General features: G+C 34.4%; 4 protein-coding genes and 1 non-coding gene across 7 annotated transcripts; 3 read left to right on the top strand and 2 right to left on the bottom strand.

The window, feature by feature from the left end:
- Positions 1-45: 45 nt before the first annotated feature.
- On the top strand, positions 46-1907 carry LOC21387741 (uncharacterized protein At5g01610). The gene is made up of 3 exons (XM_010098260.2): positions 46-207; positions 1030-1084; positions 1238-1907. The coding sequence occupies exons 1-3, from the start codon at positions 106-108 to the stop codon at positions 1615-1617; spliced, it is 537 nt and encodes a 178-aa protein (XP_010096562.1). The 5' UTR covers positions 46-105; the 3' UTR covers positions 1618-1907.
- LOC21387740 lies at positions 1875-5475 on the bottom strand. Of its 2 annotated transcripts, none has more exons than XM_010098259.2 (7): positions 5058-5475; positions 4677-4788; positions 4079-4238; positions 3534-3682; positions 3122-3273; positions 2610-2724; positions 1875-2274 (listed from the first exon to the last, which is right to left on the bottom strand). In XM_010098259.2, the coding sequence occupies exons 1-7, from the start codon at positions 5342-5344 to the stop codon at positions 2134-2136; spliced, it is 1116 nt and encodes a 371-aa protein (XP_010096561.1). In that variant the 5' UTR covers positions 5345-5475; the 3' UTR covers positions 1875-2133. The 2 variants fall into 2 exon arrangements, with proteins under 2 accessions (XP_010096561.1, XP_024021508.1); XM_024165740.1 differs by having other exon boundaries at positions 2642-2724.
- Positions 5476-5860: 385 nt separating this feature from the next.
- On the top strand, positions 5861-7884 carry LOC21387739 (cell division topological specificity factor homolog, chloroplastic). The gene is made up of 2 exons (XM_010098258.2): positions 5861-6016; positions 7098-7884. The coding sequence occupies exons 1-2, from the start codon at positions 5930-5932 to the stop codon at positions 7707-7709; spliced, it is 699 nt and encodes a 232-aa protein (XP_010096560.1). The 5' UTR covers positions 5861-5929; the 3' UTR covers positions 7710-7884.
- A 615-nt stretch (positions 7885-8499) lies between these two features.
- Positions 8500-8571, bottom strand: TRNAW-CCA. Its single transcript has one exon. It is a non-coding gene; the product is annotated as a tRNA-Trp (tRNA).
- A 379-nt stretch (positions 8572-8950) lies between these two features.
- Positions 8951-12955, top strand: LOC21387738 (mitotic checkpoint protein BUB3.3). 2 transcript variants are annotated; one of them, XM_024165751.1, is made up of 9 exons: positions 8951-9100; positions 9180-9310; positions 9762-9844; positions 10399-10650; positions 11337-11421; positions 11581-11661; positions 11735-11816; positions 12446-12546; positions 12712-12955. In XM_024165751.1, exons 1-9 carry the CDS (start codon positions 8990-8992, stop codon positions 12749-12751), a joined length of 966 nt encoding a protein of 321 aa, XP_024021519.1. In that variant the 5' UTR covers positions 8951-8989; the 3' UTR covers positions 12752-12955. The 2 variants fall into 2 exon arrangements, with proteins under 2 accessions (XP_024021519.1, XP_010096559.1); XM_010098257.2 differs by having other exon boundaries at positions 12667-12955.
- The last annotated feature ends 6660 nt before the right edge of the window (positions 12956-19615 follow it).

Below are 19615 nucleotides of genomic sequence, written 5' to 3'. Positions count from 1 at the left end.
TTTACTCACTTTAATCACATTAGTCTTTCTTTCTCTCTCTCTCCTCCTCACAACTTCAACTCACAGAGAGAGAAGAGAACAGAATAGGAGAGAGAGAGAGAGAGAATGGAGAAGGCTCTGACTAAAGTGAGTAGCTTAAAAGTTGGGAGCTTATGGATTTCAAAGAAAGCCAAGGAGGAGTTCTCTAACATCTCTGAGGACCTCACTGTGAGTAATGGGTTTTCTGTATTTGTATGTAAATGGTCTTTTCATTTTTTTTTTCTTTGGTATTAATTTCTTCTCTCTCTTTCTGTCTTTGTTATTCTTGTTGCTCCTTTTTTGCTTTATCTTCTGTGCTCGTTTCCTTTTTCGCTTAAATGTAATGTGGGTTTTCATACTTTTCATGATTTGTTGCAAGTAATGCTTTTTTTTTGTTTTTTTGTTTTTTTTGTTTTTTCCCCCTCATCTGCAACTACCAGCAGAATGTGAGATCTTTGAGCTTTTCTGTGAGAAAAGGGGGTTTTTTGGATAAGGGAAAAAACAGATGAGGATTTGTGGATTCTTCGTTCAAGTCATAACGAATCTTGTGATGGGAATGTTCTAAAATATCCTAAAATTAATGTGATATTTTAGCTGTGGTGCTTCTTCTTGGAAATAAAGAAATATTTTTTTTTCTCATCTGATCTAGAAATTTTTGTTTTGATGTTTCGAAGAGAATTATTAATTGAGAAAAGAAGCTTGTTTCAAGCTACAAAGGACAAGGAAGTGATATCAAGAGGAGAACTTGTATTATTTTCTCGGATAAGAAGTGCATCTTGTATGCTCTGCTATTTTTAGTGGAAATGGCCTTTTGATTTACTAAAATATAAGCCCAGTTGACTTGATTTATGTGCGAAATAAAAGCAAGAAACTTTAATCAGGACGTGATTAGCATGCTATATACATTCAAATTTAGCCTTTAAGGCTATTAAATTTCAAATTTCTATGAAGAAATTGCAACACAATGTGAAGAGACTGACCTTAGCTTTTGACCGTGTTTTTTTGTTTTAGACTTTCTCAAATACTGTGGAGGAGAAGGCAAAATGGATTTTCAACAAACTAAAAGGTGTGAAACTATTAACCGTCCATCAAATTCTTATTTTTCCATGTATATTGTCCTCTCTATTTATGCAATCTCCTAAAGAACTTAATAGTTGAGCACATAGAGCTTGGATTCACCACACAAGAATTCACTTCCTGCTCCACATTTTCCTCGCAGGAATGCCGCCAAAAACTTTGCCGGATCTCCTCCGAGAGTACAACTTACCGCCAGGTCTGTTTCCCCAGAACATAACCTGTTTTGAATTTGACGAGTCGAAGGCCAAGCTCATCGTCTATTTGCCCTCCGCATGCGAGGTCAGCTTCAAGGATTCCTCAGTCATAAGGTACTCAAACCGAGTGAAGGCGATTCTGTTGAGGGGAAAACTTACGGGCATAGAGGGAATGAAGACAAAGGTCCTAGTTTGGGTTAAGGTCACTTGTGTGGCAGTGGAAAGTTCCAAGTCTGATAAAGTTTGGTTCACGGCAGGCGTCAAGAAGTCAAGGCCTAAGGATGCTTATCTAGCTCCAAAGGTTGCTGTTAGAGTAGAAGAATTCTGAGTCAAATATAGTGTTTTGTTTAGGCATTCTTATTGTCATCAATTTGAAGATGACCCTAGTTAATAGTGGCTTATTATTAAGTATGCATGGCTAGTTCTTTCATCTTTGTATGGCCCCTTTTTTCTTCATTAAGCAATAGTAAGAGTTTTGCTGTTATGATTTTACCTGTCACCATTGATAATGCTATGCAAATTTGTAAGTCAATGATTCCAAGTGGACACAAGATTTTTTAGCACTTGTTAGCCATTTTTATCATGTTGGATATGAAATGAAACATACAAGTTGAGTAATGGATCATAGTTCAACACTTGTCATAGCCGTTTCTCCGGCTTTTCACTTTTTCTTGCTATGGAACAACTGAAATTTTTTTTGTTATTTTCCAAAAAAGAAAAAAGAATAATAAGCTTAGCAGAGAATTTCTATAGCAATAAAATTAATCAACAATTGTTTTCAATGGATATTAGCTTCAAGAGATCTATTTTCAGCTGCTTGAAAAGTTCTCATCTGCTTGTCAAATCACAAAGGAGGTGCAGTTGTATCACGAATGATCTCGTACAAGGATATGGCATTCTCGATGGTCAGCAGGCCAATGATACACCATTCCAAGAAATCCGACTTTCTGTTTTGGAGGGCTTCTTGGAGAAAATGAATATTGTGCTGCAAAATAATAAGACATAAAGAATCAAAGTCTCAGATGAGTTCATAACAAATGCTTAGCAGAAATTGAATTATTGTGCCATTTAAAAGTTGTCTCCACCATAATTATTCTCTCTATGTGTACAACAAAATCAGTTTCCTTCATGTCAAAAATTGAATTATTTAAGTATCTATATGTTCATTTCATTTATCTTCAGAGATCAGAGTATAAACTTTTCTTCCAAGCCTCTTCACCATAACCCAAAAGAAGTAAACTCTCCATAATCTTAGAAGAACTAGACGAAAACACGTGCACTATGGAGGGTTATACTCATAACTAATAAGGGCAAAAATACCTCAACAAACTTTAATTTGAAATCCAAGTTACCAAAGCGTTGTGTGACCTCGTACTCCTCTCGAAGGTATTCATATATTTGAGCATATTTCGCATCCCTCCAAGCAATTTCTGATCTGAGGAATGAAGGATATAGCAAACATGAGGAGCAGCAAAATGCAACCCAATTTAACCAATCCATTTTATTCAAAATGCACGAGGAAAAAGAAACAAAAAAGGATTAGACGCTGTTGTGTATGAACATAATGAGATTGAACAATGGATGGCTCTGCTTTTCAAAAGTCTCACATAGTTGAGTTGTATTTCTCAAGAAAAAAACAACTATAATTAAGCTCAGTTGCTTAAACATATGCCTCAAAGGCCAAGCAAGCGTGTCTATATTCACAAGTCTCTTATGTTCAAAAAGGAAACGTATAATCCAGTAAGCATTTTGGTACTTCCTATAGCAAAATAAGCATATAAGCCAATGTTGAACTATTTACAGAACAAACTTAAGAATTGCAAAACCATCACCTCTCGAAAAGACCAACTTTGAGAATTACATCTGCTAGATTTGAATTTGCTTTTCCAACAAGTTGTAGAAGCTTCTTCTTGTCCATGGTGAAAGTTCCAGTTTTCTCCATCCTGCGATTTATGTCTGCGAATTCTTCAAGCATACCGTCAATCTGAGATAGAGAGGTTCAACATAGTCATTAACCTGAACTTATGATTACGTCAAAGGCCACTAAAGAAATGACGCTTCCTTAAGCAAAGCAACACTGTTTGCATGGCAAATTGACGAGCATGACAGAATTCTAGAGTTCTTATATTAGTTTTCAAGACAAAAAGCGCGAATCGAAAGAATAGGCAACAAAAAAGCAACCAAACAACCTTATACAACATTCTCTAAAGAGGTCACTGTTTTAATAATAAAAACCTTATTTACCTGTGAGACAAAATAATCTAAAGCAATACTCTGGCCAAGAACGCTTCCAATAATGCGGACTCCATCGGTGTCTAATGTTTTGAGAACAATGTAGTCAGCCCCTCCCAGCATGTCCTCTCTCATCAGTGGCTTCTCTTTCACGGCATAGTCTGATTCAAGACACAACAAAAAAAGAGAAAATCAGTAACAAGTTAACTCAGAACCTATCCATTTTAGCCGACGACGGTGTATTCTAGCTTGGTGATTGACACAGCACACTATGGCAATGGTACAAGCAACAGAGAAAACAATATTTTGCAACCTGAACTTGAAAGATATGTTCTGCATATTCAGAAATCTAAAGAATTATTCGTTCTTTTAGGGGTGACCTTAGATGAAAACATATAAGCAAAGCCAATTTAAATAATAAACACTGCGTGCTACAGACATTCAAGCAATACATTACAAACATCTGTCATTAAACTGCAACCGGATTCAATTAGATATAGTTAGCACATCAAACAAACTGAACTTATCAATACATGCCACTTCTCAAGGAAATTTACCATCCTTTCTCATCTCTGGAAGCAATCCAGAAGCATGTCTCCTAACCATGTCCAGGTAACTTTCAACTTCATCGTCTTCGATATTAAACAAAACAGCAGATCCATATTGGAATACGACCACATAACGGAAGCAGTTCAAATTCCGCTTTAATCCAAATCCCTAAATCAAAAGTGTCATATTAGAGAGAAAGAAAAAAAGAAAAAAACAATATATACAGCTTCCCAGAGGATTTTCAGAAATACGGGTGTGATACTAGGTATGTGTCCATCTAAAACGCCGTTGATGGAACTTGGCCAATCTAAAATACAATTCACATATCGGATGTAGTCTATCCAAAAAAAGAAAACCACCGCCAACAGCTCATTTAGCTATTGAAGGCCGATTAATAGTGCCCACTATTCCATTTTGTCATAAATGATTAAAAAGAAAGTGAGTCTAATGTCCTCCTAAGATTGCCTACAGAGAATGTTGAATGCAAACAATTAACTTCTATATTAATAATGCAAACTTATCCTACACCAATCAAAGTTAAAGAAGATTACAAACATTGACCAGGCAAAAGGAAAGGAATTGAGATCATTCTTGGATTCAACTCACAGTAGTTTGTGAAGGAATATCGTAATATCTGAGGGCAATATAATTTGACGAGCGAGACGTTGCAGGGACTACGTTGCTTAAGTTCTCAGCTTGAATGCTTTTCAAATTTATACTGCAAAAACCATGAATCTGAGAAACCTAAATCATAAAAGAACAATCTTTGCAAAAAAATGAGAAAAAGGAAGAACTTTAATCAATTCACAGATCCAAACCGATTGAAAAATAAATATATAAAATGATAGCTGCCATTGGAACTCAACAAAAGAAAAAGAGCTTCCTTTTGTATTATTAAAGTGAAATTCATCACCTAGAACATAAATTTCACAACATAAGAAACAAACCCAGATGGGAATTTACATAAAATAAATCGTAGGGACGAACCTGGTGGAAAGAAAGTAAGCTTTGACGGGAATTTTTCCAGAGTCTTCGTCTTCCTTGGGTCCAAATCCATAGTTTCGATCAAAATACAAAGACCCAGAACCGAATTCGCCGGTATCGATCGAGATTCGAGATGGGAGAGCGGAGAAAGCTCTGAAACTGAAGAAACGAGACTTGGGTATTGAAGAAGAAGGAGAGAAAAAGAATGGAGGGTTTGGGGCAAGAAGAGATTTGGAAGAAAAGGTTATGTGGTGGAAGAGAAGGGAAACTCCTCCTCTCCACTTGCCCATTCACCGGAACAAAGATTTTTCTCTGGAAGTTGGAGATTACTTTCGAAGTCTGCTCTTCCATGCCATAAAAGTACGACGCACACTAGGAGGGCCTCTCAGCCTTGCGAGGGTAACGAAAAGTCGTTTGTTTGGAAAAATGACGTGTCGTTGGCTTAAAACGACAAACAGCTGCCCACGGAATACAAGAGAGTGTTTACTATTAAAAAAAAAATAGAACTTTTTCTAATATGTCATGAATTAAGTTTTTTATCTGTCAAATTTTATAAAATCACATAAAAATTAAAAAAAATGCAGATTCAGCAATTAAAATAACCTGATAGAGAATCTTCTAAAAAAAATTATACACTAAGAATCTTTTGTATTTTTAATATAATGTTATTTTAACGGCATCCAACGGTAAAAAATGGACCAAGCCCCCCACAACCAAAACAAGGTGAGTAACCGGTAAAACGACGTCGTGTTGGAATGGTATTTTCCTGTTCAACGCCTGGAAGGCTGGACAAAGAGCGAGAAAAGAGCTTGAGGACTGAGAGAGAGAGAGAGAGAGAGAGAGAGAGAACTAGAAGTAGAAAGAAATCGTGAAGAATGTCGATTCTGGGAAATCTCAGGGTCTCTGCTGCACTGGGTTCCAATACCACAAACTCATTCCGAAGCTTCTCGCCTCCATCAAAGGTTAACACACTTTTTTCACTTTTCCATTTTCTTTTATTTTGTATCCTCTTGTTCTTCAGAGATGATTTTTGGCTTACTTATATTCCCTATTTGCATTAATCTCTGGGTTTACTCTAATTCTTCTAGTTTTAGTTATCTGACTTGCTTAATTTTCCTAGTATCCAAAAGAAATGAAAAGAGTTGGGTTTTTGATTGTGAAGATCGAAACAATACCCAAGTAATATTTTTCTTGCTACTATTACTTTCAGCTACCAGTTGTTAATATTTGTGATTTTCGATGCCGTTGAGTCGTGGGATTTGGGAACATGGTCTTGTTCAGTTTTGTACATTTCGAATCAGATTACAAATTTGGGTATGTTGCTGTGGGTATGATGTAAAGGATGTACAATTAAATCCTTACTTTTTTGTTTTTGTTTTTTTTTGTTGTTGGTTCTGAAGCAAATTCTTAGTTTGTCTAATAGATAGCTTCATATATGTTTGTGTTCGAAGCATATCCACTTTTCAGAAATTCAGTTGTTCAATTTCAATCTGTAGAAAATAAGAGGAAAATGAGTTATGTTTTCTACCCAGTGTCTTTAAATTTTCATTTTTAACTTGCAAACAGTATATACATGCATTTTAGATGTTGTCAATACCTTTGAATTTTAATTGATTACTTATCAAATATGTACCTTTTCTTAGTCAGCTACTGGTTTTGACCAATCAAATAGTGACTTTTAAAAGGATTATCATCAACTTGTTCAATCTATACCTCACAAGACAACTAGTAAAGTCATAATTTAAGCGGTAAAAATCAACGTTTGACGGCAAGAAGGTTTATATTTGCTATGAAGTTGAAATCTACAGGGACGACGTTGAAAACATCCGAAATACATGTTATATGTTTCTAATGGGTATAAAATAGTAAACAAACTTTTCAATTATAATCATTTTCTTAATTTTTTGTTGGTTCCACGATGTTAAATGCAGCTAAGGTAATGAGTGAAGTGATTAGGCTAGTTTTTAAGTTGTTGTAGGAGTTAGCAAGATAGTGCAAATTGCCTTCCCTACTTGAATTTAAGTTTTGTGCTGAATCGTATAGGTGGACTTTACTAACTTCCTTTATGGAGGATCTAGCATAACTGATGTGACACCTAAATGGCCCCATGTGGCGCTTGATAGCCGTGATTTGCGCAGACATACCAAGCAGACTTCTGGGATTGGTGGTCATGTTCAACTCTCCCCAAGGTCGACTAGCCAGGAAGCTGAGAGCTTTCTCTTCAATGTAGTCAACATGGGATTCTTTGAGCGTCTAAACTTGGCCTGGAAAATAATCTTCCCGTCGCAGAAATCTAGGAAGAGCTCCAATGCAAGGACTGCCAAGCAGCGGTTAAAGATGATTCTGTTTTCTGACCGTTGTGCAGTCAGTGATGAAGCTAAGCAGAAGATAGTCAGCAACATTGTGCGGGCACTATCAGACTTTGTCGAGATTGAATCGCAGGACAAAGTTCAGCTGAGTGTCTCTACTGATTTAGACCTCGGAACGATTTACTCCGTCACTGTGCCAGTGAGGCGGGTGAAAGCAGAATATCAAATGGGAGATGAAGCTGGATCAATAACGAATATCGAATACAAAGATACTGGAGAAACTTCTGGCTCAGTTGATGTCAGGTTTGATTTCTACATTCCTGACGAGAGGACCAATAATTTCTAAGGTCATATGTTTGGCCAGCATCAAAGAAGAGTTACTGTTACATGTATGTTTCTTTAGCCAGCGAGACAACCTTACAATTCTGTACATAAAATGAAAATTCCTGTTTGGTGGTTCGAAATTTTGCTTTCCCAGTTTGATTTCATGTTCGACTTAATGAGACTATTTGGTCTATCTATGTGAGTAAATTTTGACTTGAAGTTCTTCCTTCTTAGTTGAATTGCATCTGAGGTTTTATGTGTTATATCTTTTCACCGCAAAATGTGAGATATGAATCTTCTGGATGGATGAAACAATGGAGATAGTTAATGGTGACCAAGACAATAGCACTCTCGTAAATCGGTTCATGTTTTATTATGAAGTGTTCTACGATTTTAGTCTCTTAAAAGAGCACAAATCAAAGAATTAGACAAAATTTGAGACACCATAAATATCACCTATTCAACAAATTCCTGGGCCTGGCCCAAGAAGGCCGAAGCCCAATAATTTATTGAAAATTTGAAATAAAAAGCAAAAATGGAGAAATACTTGAGAGATGAATTAAAGTTTTTCATTTCACCGATTCAAGTTTTCAATTTTAATTTTGTTATAGTTAAAAGTTCTTATAAAATGTTATATTTAATTTTTTCTGCTACAGTTAAAAATTCTTACATAAAATTACATTTTAACTCGAATTAAAATTTTAAATCCACGGACTAAACAAAATTTAAAAGTAAAAAGATAAAAATTTTAATTTATGTATTTTTAACGAGTATTAAGATTATCTAAATAAAAGAATTTAAAACACAGGGATTGAACCCGACGTGAATCGAACACGCAACCTTCTGATCTGGAGTCAGACGCGCTACCATTGCGCCACGGATCCATTTTAGTTCTTTGTACCAGATGGTTTAATTTAAACTGATAAAAAGGGTATATTCGTAACTTCAATGAATTTGATTTATTCACCTGAATATATCTCGAGCTAATAAGCGGGAAAATCTTTAGATCTTCCAGTGTTTTCACAATCCCCGCATTTTTTTCTTTTTACTAAAGTAATATTTCATTCCACCAAAAACCAAACAAACAAACAACGAAACCCAGAAACAAAAGGCCAAGAACGAACGGAGACGCAAAGCTACTTTAACCTCGCTTTAATTTCACGGAGCGCAGGTTAGGGACCTTTTCTGCTCCATTATCGCCTTCAATCAATCCTCGTTTCTTCAGAATCATGGAGTAAATTTTGGACGTTTTCAGAATCGAATTCGTTTTCTTTTTTCTTTGGATGATCTGAGTTTAATCCAATGGAAGCGAACGGAGCTCCTTTACCGTTTCAGAATCCGATCCGGGATGCCATTTCCAGAGTTCGGTTCGCTCCGCAATCGGATAACCTCCTCATTTCATCTTGGGATTCGGTGAGTGTCTCCGTTGCTTTTGAACTGTGAAATCCTGTCGTTTTGCTTGATTTTGAGTTGTGATTTTCTGGCGTTTCAGTGTCTGCGACTGTACGATGTGGGAAGCTCGGAACTCAGATTAGAAGCTCCGTCGAAAGCTCCGCTTCTCGATTGCTGTTTCCAGGACGAATCCCTCGCTTTCATCTCTGGTTCTGATGGTTTCATTAGAAGGTCTGCCATTTTTCTTTGCTTTCATTTAAATCCATTGCAACTTGCAAGTGTTGTTTTGGTGATCTTTACATTTCTACGACATTTATTGTTAGAGTGTTGAGGCCAGCAATTGGTGTTCGCTTTGACTTATTAATTCCGGTTTGCTATTAATTTTTTGCGAAGAATAGGAATAGATAAAATTCTATTTTAGGATCTTAAGTGCTTTATACATATTTAGTAAGAGTGGCTGTCAGATGTGATGCTAATTAGAGTATGAAGGTCTAAATTCTTAGTATTCACAAGTTAGAAGATAAAGCAAACGGTGAAGGAGAAAAGTTATGGAATTTGTATCCAGCAAAACCTTTTCTTTTCTTTGACAATGCATTTTCTTTTATGCGCCTTCAACATTTGATGAGGCTGTATGTTCTGATTATTAAAGAACTTCCTCAACTTTCCTTGTGGTGACTTTTAGGTATGATTTGCATTCAGGAACTAGTGAAGTGATCGGAAATCATGCTGATCTCTCTACATGCATTGGATATTCTGACGCTACCTGTAAGCAAAATTACCATATACTTCTGTTGCCATTTAGTTCTGTTTACAAGTTACATTAGATGTTTGATCCTGTTTCTCTCACCCCCATCACTGGATTGACTTGTTTGAATTAGAGATGTCTGGGCCGGGCACGGCCCTGCACAGTGCAGGGCCGGGCCTGAGGAGAAAATCTCAGGCCCGGTCCAGGCCCGCTAGTCCATAAGGGCCAGGGCCGGGCTTGGGCCCAGGCCCTTCATGGGCCGGCCCTGGCTCTTGTAATTTTTTTTCTAAAATTTAATTAAAAAAAAAGAAAATATATCATATGTCCTCAAAAGATGTGATTTTATTAAATTGAAATAATACAAATAAGTACACATAAATGACTGTCTCGTTAAAAATATTGCCAAGTAAAATTTGTAAGGAGATCGAAACAAAACCTTAACGAAAGAAAAAAAAGTACAGTAAGAATGATTGATTTACTTTATCGTATAATTTAATGTAACATGATTGATTTTATGTGTTGGAACCCTGAACATCAGAAGTTGACATCCATGAAAAATTTGCCTTTTTTCCAGGCCAAGTAATCATTACTGGTTTGCACAAGAAAATATTATCCTGGGACACACGTATGGAGAAGGATCTTTTGTGCTTGGTGAATCTAGGATCAGAGGTGGATTCTATGTCAATTTCGGGATTTGATATAATGCTAGCAGTCGGAACATCAGTATATATGTACGACTTGCGTAATTTAAGTAGATCAGTCCAATCAAAAAAATCTGATATGGATCTTCGGATAAAATGTGTCAGCTCAGTTCCTTATTCTAAAGGTATATAATAACAATTTCTTTGCGTGTTGTATAACATGTAACCATTGCTGAGGCTGCAAAGAAAGTGTTCTGATTAGAACCGTCAATGTCAGTATTCATTGATTATATATAAATTTGAACTCACTTTACCTAACTAACTAAAATTGACCACTTCCAATTCCTGTATGCATATAGAGAGTTGCATGTTTTGAGCTTATTTTATGCCGAGGGTTTAAGATTTTCAAGAAAACTAGGTAATGAGGAATAAGAGTGGACTTTGGGGAAAATAAATTAGTTTGATTAGGATTGATTTTTATTTGATTTCCCCTTAATTGTGTGTGATTTTATGGATTTAATTAGTTTCTGGTTTTGGTTTTGGTTTTGCAATTGGCCTATAAATTGACTACACTTTTATGGACAATGCAGACTATGGTGATTTGAATATTGAAAGAATTCTCAGCTGTTTCTCCCTCTTTTGACTTCCCCTTATTCGTCTCTCTATCTCAATTGCTTTTCTAAATCCCTAATCCCTCTTCTATCTCTCTCCTTTCCCCTAAATTCCCCCCTCTTTTCTCTTCTCTACTTTCTTTCTCCCCCTAATTCTGCATCACTAGGTTTCTGCATTTTCTTTTATGCTACAACGGCATTTAACTTTTAGTAATATATGCAAGGTGTTTGAAGTAAAACTTGTGTCTTTGCACTTGCAGGATTTGCAGCTGGCTCAGTAGATGGACGCGTAGCATTGGAGATGTCTTTTTCGGCCAATTCTGATGACATTACGTCAAATTTTAGGTTATTGCCGACTTAAGCTTTGACCGCCTTTGCTTTTTGGTTAGAGAAAGGCCTTGTTTAAGTTGTTCAAAGTCTGAAAAATATTTGGTCTGTCATTGTCCCTAATTCCTTTATTCTATCTTTTCTAATGAAATCCTTTTATTTTGTGTTGTATTACAGTTATACATTCCGATGTCATCCAAAGTCAGCTAATAAAAGACTTCATCTCGTGTCGGTGAATGACATTGTATTCAACCCACTGTACGTGTAATCTTATAAGGAGTTTTACCAGAACTATTATGAAAATTTACATTGATTTTATGTTTTTTTATAGCATTGGCAGTGCTTTTTTTACTGGTGATAACAACGGTTATGTGAGCGCATGGAATGCTCAGAGCAGGAAAAGGCTATTTGAGGTATGGCTCGTTGCATTAAACTACTTGTAGATGTTATTTCTTCAAGTGAATGCTTTTTATGTTTCCTCAGGAAGTATTTTTAGTAGAGACATTCGTCTGAGTTCTGAAATAAGGATTAATTCGGATTGCATAGTATGTTTCAGTATCATTCCCTTTAGAAGGCTTAAAGTCGACAACATTTGTAGACGACAGTGAGGGGCTAAAATCCAAATAATGTTTTGTTTAAACTATGCTAAATTATTAACATACGTCGGCTCTATTAGCCTTTTACTTCTACGTGCTTAATGAGTAGGTCATTTTGGTCTCACAAAATAGCTGATTCTCCGTTGTCATATTTCATGATGTGAGCATCCAAGTGTTCTATGATTATCTACATTTGTGAACCTATTCTGGTTTAATATCATTGCTGCCATATTTCTGAAATGGGATGATGTTTTTTTTTCTTAACATATTTCAAAAATGTATGATTATCTACAGGTGTGAAGCCTCGTTCTTTTTACATCACTCTCTTGTGCGTTTGAGATGTTGGATATGTATTCTGAGGATTGAATGATGAATGCTCTCTCTCTCTCTCTCTCTCTAGTTCATGAATGGTCTCTTTAGTGGCCATTAACTTTTCATTGTTTCAGTTGCCTAGATACCCAAATAGCGTGGCTTCTTTATCAATGAACCACAAGGGACAACTTCTTGCTGTCGCATCAAGCTATACATACCAAGAGGCTAATGAAATGTTAGTGACTCTTGTATTATTTTGTCTTCTATCTTAGAAGTTTCTCCGTTTACCTATAAACATCACACGTTAAGTACAAAAGGGTGATATTCTGTCTGGTTTGATTTATTATTGAAACAGAGAAGAGCCACCTCAAATATTCATTAAAGACATTGGCAATTGCAGCATCAGATCAGTTTCTTCTGGAAGTTCAAGCAGCCACTAACCATTCGCTGAAAGAAAGAGACTTGAGGTAGAAACTGAGTTAGAAACTTAGAGCAGCTGAAGAAACGACGCGTGGTTGGCAGGCTAGTGTCTTGGGAAGTTGCATCCCATTGTAAAATTTTGTGGCGATTTATCTAATAACATTTTATGTTAATTGGCTTCATGGGTTATGTGATGATATATTCTTAATTTAGGAGATGTTTAGTTGGAGGATTCAAATCATGATTTGAATCATGGTTTATGGTTCGTTACAGTGTTTTCTCTCATAAAAAATACACGTAAATCGAAAATAATCATAATCACATGATTTTAATCCATGAATCAAATATTTCCTTAAAGTTTTCGTTTGTGTTACTAAATTGGTCGTTATAACATTATGAGACAAGGTTTTCCTTTCATCACGCTAATATCATGTATCATGAAATAAAAAAAGAAAAAGAAAAAGAAAACAATGCTATGTTTGAGATTGACCAGCTCTTCATTTTTGCGTTTTTTTTCCTCTTTGGGTGAGAAGAAACTTGCTCAAGTGTTATTTTATACTATCTTACCAGATCATTGACTTAATGGACCCCAAAAATAAATTCAAAAGAGGAAAAATAGCATATTAATATTTGTTCTTTTTTAGAAGAGTAAGGTTTCTTATTGATGGTAAGGTTGTATATAATAACTGAAAATCGAATGGCAAACGACGGCACGGACCAAAATTGACAGAAAAAATCAATGGAAGCTAGTGGTTGACGCTGTCGGTTGGTGAAACTGAACCGCATAATCTCCAGCGATTTGGTCTTTTGATTATGCTAATTTTCAATTAGTCGGTTAATTGAAAACTGACCTAGTTTTTCTTTAATGAATTTCAATGGAAGAAAATTATAGAATTTATAGTGTATGAGTTTAAATTTTTACCTTTTACTCTTGATAAATACCCTTTTGTTAGTATAATTATTTGACTAAAAAGGCCATGAATTAAGAGTAAAAATAAAAATCGTGACTCATGGACTTTTAAAGAGTATTTGTCAAGATTACCCATTTGATGAGTGCAAATATGCTAGTAGGCCCATGTTAATCCTATGCTGTTGGGCCCAATAGACGATACACATTGATAAACGACCTGCATCCACTAAAAGTAAAACCACCAAAGGGAAATGGGTCGACCAATATAAAATCTCACGACGACGAGACCGCCATAACTGCCAACATATCTCTGTCTCTCCACACTTTTCTTCTTTGACGTCAACAACTTCAAGGCCACAATGACTTCTGCAAGCTGGATGATCATCGTTCAAGTGATTGTTATTGTGACATCGACCATGTCCTGTGTACTCATTGTAACCCTAGAAGCTCCATCGGCGTCTCCATCCACCCACTTGCCCTTTCGGGCCTCTTCGATGCAGTCGCCATTGCCGACCCCCTTCTCCGTTGTCGTCGCTATTGCTGTCTCCCCTTTCGTCCTCTCCACTACCGTTTCCATCACTGTCGGCATAGCCGCACTCGACGAAGCTTTATTCCAACTCAAGAGGCTGGATCCTAGTAAGGGTGGCAATTCGTATTAGTAGGTCGTATTCGTGTCAACTCGTTTGTTAATCGTGTCAGAAAACATCAACCCAAACACGACTCATTTATTAATCGTGTTAATCGTGTCAACCCGTATAACCCATTTAAATTAATATATTGAAGAAATAACTAATATAATAATGACTTATTTAACACGGTCAAGACAGATTTACCATGTTTATTGGTCAATTTATTTTTTTCTTTAATAAAGAATAAATAAAATTTACCTACAAATATTAAAATTTACATTATTTGTATTTAATATGTCATACAAACATTCATGTTATATCACATATCATTAGATTACAGATGACACATATAGTTAATCGTGTCAATTCGTGTTAGGAGGTCAACTCTAACCGAACTCATTTATTAATCATGTTTATCGTGTCAACTCGATTATAATCCAAATCCATTTATAGTAAACCCAAACCCGCTAACTTCGTAAGGGTTTCGAGTCGTGTCATCGTGTTGCTTCATGAATTGCCAGCCCTAGATCCTAGCCATGATACTCAGGTGTATTTCGCTGGTCGCCGAATAAAAATCATGACCCATATACTTTCAAGGGGTATTTATCAAGATTACCCATTTGATGGGAGCAAATATGCTATTGGGCTCATACTAATCCTATATTGCTGGGCCCAACAGACGATACACATTAATAAACGACCCACATCGCCTGAAAGTAAAACCATCAAAGGGAAACGGGTCGACCAATATAAAATATGTTAACAACAATGAGACTGCCATATAAGGCTGTACATGGGTTGGGTTGGTGCGGGGTATGACTTTTTCTTACCCCACCCCAAAGGGTTCGGGTTGTACTTATTTGACCCCAACAATGTTAGTAAAATTTTACAACCTAATGATGTTTAGTTTGGGTTGGGTGGTCGGGTTCATGCTGGCAAACATAAATATATCTAAACAACAAAAATTTTGAAAATTAACTTCAACATTCAAAGTTCATCATCAAATAGAAATAATACTAATTAGTCTATCATCATACTAATTAGTCTATCATCAAACAATTGTCAATTCAAAGTTTAATCCAACCTTAAAGATGAAGCAAAGTAGTCCATCCAACATCAAATATAAAGTAAACATTAAACATGAAGCAAAATAGTCCATCCAACATCAAACATAAAGTAAACATAAATTTAATCAAAATTCAAATCCATCCAAAGCAAGTACTGCAACGGCAACCATCATTAGCAGTCCACACTCATAGGCTCCTCAGTGGTTGTAATAAGACATGAAGTTGAGTTATCTACAAGAAAAATGAAAATAGATTAAGTAATTACTTAGATACTTTAGAGCTCATATAATAGAAATAGGTATAACATTAACATATACGTACAACGGTACATAAAAATTGTCTTACCTAGATTTTGATAAGTCTCCAAGTCATCCAAATAGTCTCTTACTTGCATAGAATTATGTGTAGACTTCAACTAATTTTGAGTACAGACAAGAGCCTCCACCATCTTAGGATTCATAGAGCTCCTAAATGTGACACTATTTTCCTCATTGCCCTAATAATTTTCAAACTTCCTTCTCATCCCAAAAGCCATGGTTGACAACAAGCAATCACTATTTTCACATAACTCACTCAACCGTCTTTGAATGGAACAAATCTCATGAGAAAAAGTGTTGGAAGTGACATGTTGTGATGCACTAAGTTTCAAAGTGACTTCATAAAAAGTCTCAAGAAATTGAATAAAAACCTTAGCATTTGCCCAATCTTCCTTCATTGGTGGTCCCATTTTTCTCTTCCCACCATCTTCTTCCAAAAAGTATCATAAGTACTTTTCATCATTCTCTTCATATCTATCAAAAGCCTTTTGGAACTTAATAACAACATCTAACATCATGTATGTTGAGTTCCACCGAAACTGAAAAGATTATATTTACTCAACGAATAAGTATGCACACCACCATGAAAGTTAATCTGGAAGCAACAACTTCAATCTTCTCTGAATAATCAGTCACCACAGCCTTTGAAAGTCTAAGAGCATGCAATCAAATTAGTAATGTCAGATTTGGAGGGAAACACACACACACACACATCAAAGACAGAGGAATGGAAATGGATCATTTATATTAATTGAAATCTTTGAGAGAATTAGTAACGTCAGTCTTAAAGAATCTTATAAGTACCTTGGACCTTCTTCCAAGTTCCAACATCAAATAATACCTTCATAGAAAGAACAAATTGAGAATTTCCTAGTTCCTTTAGAAAACACACTTATTTCAGGGGCTATCATACACATGAACTTGGAACTTACACAAAGTATTGTCACCTTCAATAATGTAAATATTCAATCAAATCCATGAAAAAAAAAGAAAATAGACAATGTTAATTTATAAATTATCCAAAATGGCCTTGATGTAACCTGCATACAAATTATTCGCAAGGATGGTTTATTGTTATAGCTGTTTCTTAAAAATCCATAAGAAACACACACTTAAATGAAAAATTATAATTTCGACATAAAGCTTTTAACTCTAGAAGAGGATGTGAACAGTGAACCAACAACAGAGTATACCTTTGTCATTGTTGGCAAAAATCATGTCAAAACTCTCGAAACAAACGTTGCATTATTGTTTGTTTAATTAACTTAGCATTTACAGGAAGTTAATCGTAAAATGTTCACATTTTTATAATAGAGTAAATTGCACCGTCATATCTCAAACTATTCGGTTCTTGCATTAATGCACCCAGACTTTTAATTTTAAAAAATTACTTCTTAAATTTTAAAATCAGTAGCAATTAAGATCCAATAGTTAATGAATATTATTAAATTTATGATTTAAAACACGAGATTTTAAATGAAGGCAAAGATTATTTTTCAAACCATGTCATGTGCAAATGTTATATCTCAAACTGTCAATTTAATAACATCATCGGCTATTAAACTTTAATTGCAACTAATTTTAAAATTTATGATGCAATTTGTCAAAATTAAAAGTTAGGAGTCTACATGTAAAAATGCATGCAACATTGCAATTTACTCTTTATAATGTAATAACCAGAAAATTAACAGTCCCTAAAAACCTAGAAAATTAACAAAAAAAAATATATTTTTAATTACTGTTTAACCATACCGGTTGCTTAACTTGCTATAGAAGTCATATAAAGCACTATATTAATAATCAAATTATGCACTCCACCCATAAAAATGTAATCACTCATAATATGCATGCATACACACACACACACACACACATATATATATATATATATAAGAATAGTCTCACATCCGACAGGCCCAAAATGGCTGATCAGTCCGGCAATGAATCAACACCCTTGGATGAAAAAACGGAGGGCTAGATTGACTCAAGGATAGGCTAAAATTTTACAACGAATTACTCTAGAAAGAATACCGATCATAACTACTGTAATAACTTTATTGCCATTTCTTTATGATGACGTATTTACTTGTTTTAATTAAAATGTAATATTAATCTAACTAATGAGTGGCCTAATCAAATATCATAAAATTGAAGAAATTCAATGTTAATGATGTTAAATAAATTTCATAAACATACAAGGTTAATTATATAAGACAAAACTGGCACTAAGACAATAAAAAATTAGTGTTCTAATCAAATGTCATAAACACATAATTGGTGTTAATATTAATAAAGTCCTAATACTAATCAATTACAATGTCATAATCAATCATAATAAATTTAAAAAGTTTTATATAAACATATCTTGTAGTGTGGATTTTTCAGAAAGTATATCATTCATTTTGAACCTCGTTAAATATATATACTAGGACATGTTATGTGTGTAACAAATTCATACCCGAACAAGTCTATGCTCAATTTTAACCTAGTGTATTAAAGAATTCAAAAATAATCTTAAAAAACTTTTTGGATAGAAAAAATATATATAAGATGTCCTTAACGTTGATATAATAGAAAGTAACCACGGTTGTAACAGTTTTTCTAACAACCATGATTAATGACGGTTCCATTACATTGATCATCATTTACTATAATGAATATAGATTCTATGCTTAACTATAATCAATCAATGAGAATGTTAATTTATTGGCTGAATATTTTCACAAATGAGATTTTGTTGTCGTAATTATACTATAGTTGATCATGTGCGTAGATGTAATATGTAAATATAGACATTATCTTTTAACATTCGGTCACCATTGATTTCGACTATATGTAATATGTAGGGTGTTTACGCATTAAGAGAGCGTTTGCTATACAATAATCTTAAGGATGGGAATGAGAATCTGCAATATTACCATGTTTGGTACAAGAATTATAATATTTAGATGACGTTTGGTTATATATTCAGAATCATGATTCAGAACTATTCTCGTTTTACGTGTATTTTTTGTGAGAAAAAACACTGTAGAAAACCATGAATCATAATTCAGAATTAGAGATGAATATAAGAAACAAATGTCCCCTTAGATTCTTAGGAAAGTGATTACCATGGGATTCACTTTCCCTCATTTTAAGGTAATTTGAATACCACCCAACATGGTGTTATTCAAATTCCCAGGAATATCAAAATCATGAAAATCTTATTATAATAATAATAATTATGATAATAATAATAATAATTATATATATATTAATATTAATATTAATAATATTAATATTATCAATATTATTAATATTAATATTAATATTAATAATATTAATATTATTAATAATATTATTAATATTATATTTTTTTTATTAATAATAATATTATTATTTTTTATTAATATTATTATTATGGATCTTCTTCCATGCGAACAACCAAACACAGTAATGTAATATTCCTGGGAATTTGAAAAAGATTCATGTATGGAACCAAACACAGTAATGTATTATTCCTAGGAATCATATTACCCTATATCACTTTCCTGAAAAAATAATTTCTACTGATTCCCGCATACCAAACGCCTAAATTCAGTGATTGTGATTTATTAGTAGAAACTTGTAAGAGAAAAAATTTTGAATTCAAATTATTTGTGACATAAAAAACATTATAGTAGAATCAAATCATGAATTTAAGTATATGAAAAAAATTTTGAATTCAAATTCTTTGTGACATAAAAAACATTATAGTAGAATCAAATCATGAATTTAAGTATATGAATTAAATGAGACCCTAGGGGGCGTTTGGTATGCGGGAATCAGTAGGAATCATATTCTCAGGAAAGTGATGGAAGGTAATATGATTCCTAGGAATAATACATTACTGTGTTTTGTTCCATCTAAGAATCTTTTTCAAATTCCCAAGAATATTACATTATTGTATTTGGTTGTTCACATGGAAGAAAATCTATAATAA

This window comes from Morus notabilis, unplaced genomic scaffold (genome assembly GCF_000414095.1).
Source record: "Morus notabilis unplaced genomic scaffold, ASM41409v2 Scaffold284, whole genome shotgun sequence".
NCBI classification, from domain to species: domain Eukaryota; kingdom Viridiplantae; phylum Streptophyta; class Magnoliopsida; order Rosales; family Moraceae; genus Morus; species Morus notabilis.
This window is presented reverse-complemented; position numbering and strand designations above follow the sequence as displayed.

Excerpts from the sequence above, each read along its gene's own strand:
- LOC21387741 (XM_010098260.2), top strand. The coding sequence starts at position 106 with ATGGAGAAGGCTCTGACTAAAGTGAGTAGCTTAAAAGTTGGGAGCTTA. Across the intron at positions 208-1,029 it reads ACATCTCTGAGGACCTCACT|ACTTTCTCAAATACTGTGGA; the intron begins GTGAGTAATGGG and ends TTTTTGTTTTAG. Across the intron at positions 1,085-1,237 it reads GATTTTCAACAAACTAAAAG|GAATGCCGCCAAAAACTTTG; the intron begins GTGTGAAACTAT and ends TTTTCCTCGCAG.
- LOC21387740 (XM_010098259.2), bottom strand. The coding sequence starts at position 5,344 with ATGGGCAAGTGGAGAGGAGGAGTTTCCCTTCTCTTCCACCACATAACC. Across the intron at positions 4,789-5,057 it reads GCTTACTTTCTTTCCACCAG|TATAAATTTGAAAAGCATTC; the intron begins GTTCGTCCCTAC and ends TGGTTTTTGCAG. Across the intron at positions 3,274-3,533 it reads TAGATTATTTTGTCTCACAG|ATTGACGGTATGCTTGAAGA; the intron begins GTAAATAAGGTT and ends TCTCTATCTCAG.
- LOC21387739 (XM_010098258.2), top strand. The coding sequence starts at position 5,930 with ATGTCGATTCTGGGAAATCTCAGGGTCTCTGCTGCACTGGGTTCCAAT. Across the intron at positions 6,017-7,097 it reads GCTTCTCGCCTCCATCAAAG|GTGGACTTTACTAACTTCCT; the intron begins GTTAACACACTT and ends TGAATCGTATAG.
- LOC21387738 (XM_010098257.2), top strand. The coding sequence starts at position 8,990 with ATGGAAGCGAACGGAGCTCCTTTACCGTTTCAGAATCCGATCCGGGAT. Across the intron at positions 11,662-11,734 it reads GACATTGTATTCAACCCACT|CATTGGCAGTGCTTTTTTTA; the intron begins GTACGTGTAATC and ends GTTTTTTTATAG. Across the intron at positions 12,547-12,666 it reads TACCAAGAGGCTAATGAAAT|AGAAGAGCCACCTCAAATAT; the intron begins GTTAGTGACTCT and ends TTATTGAAACAG.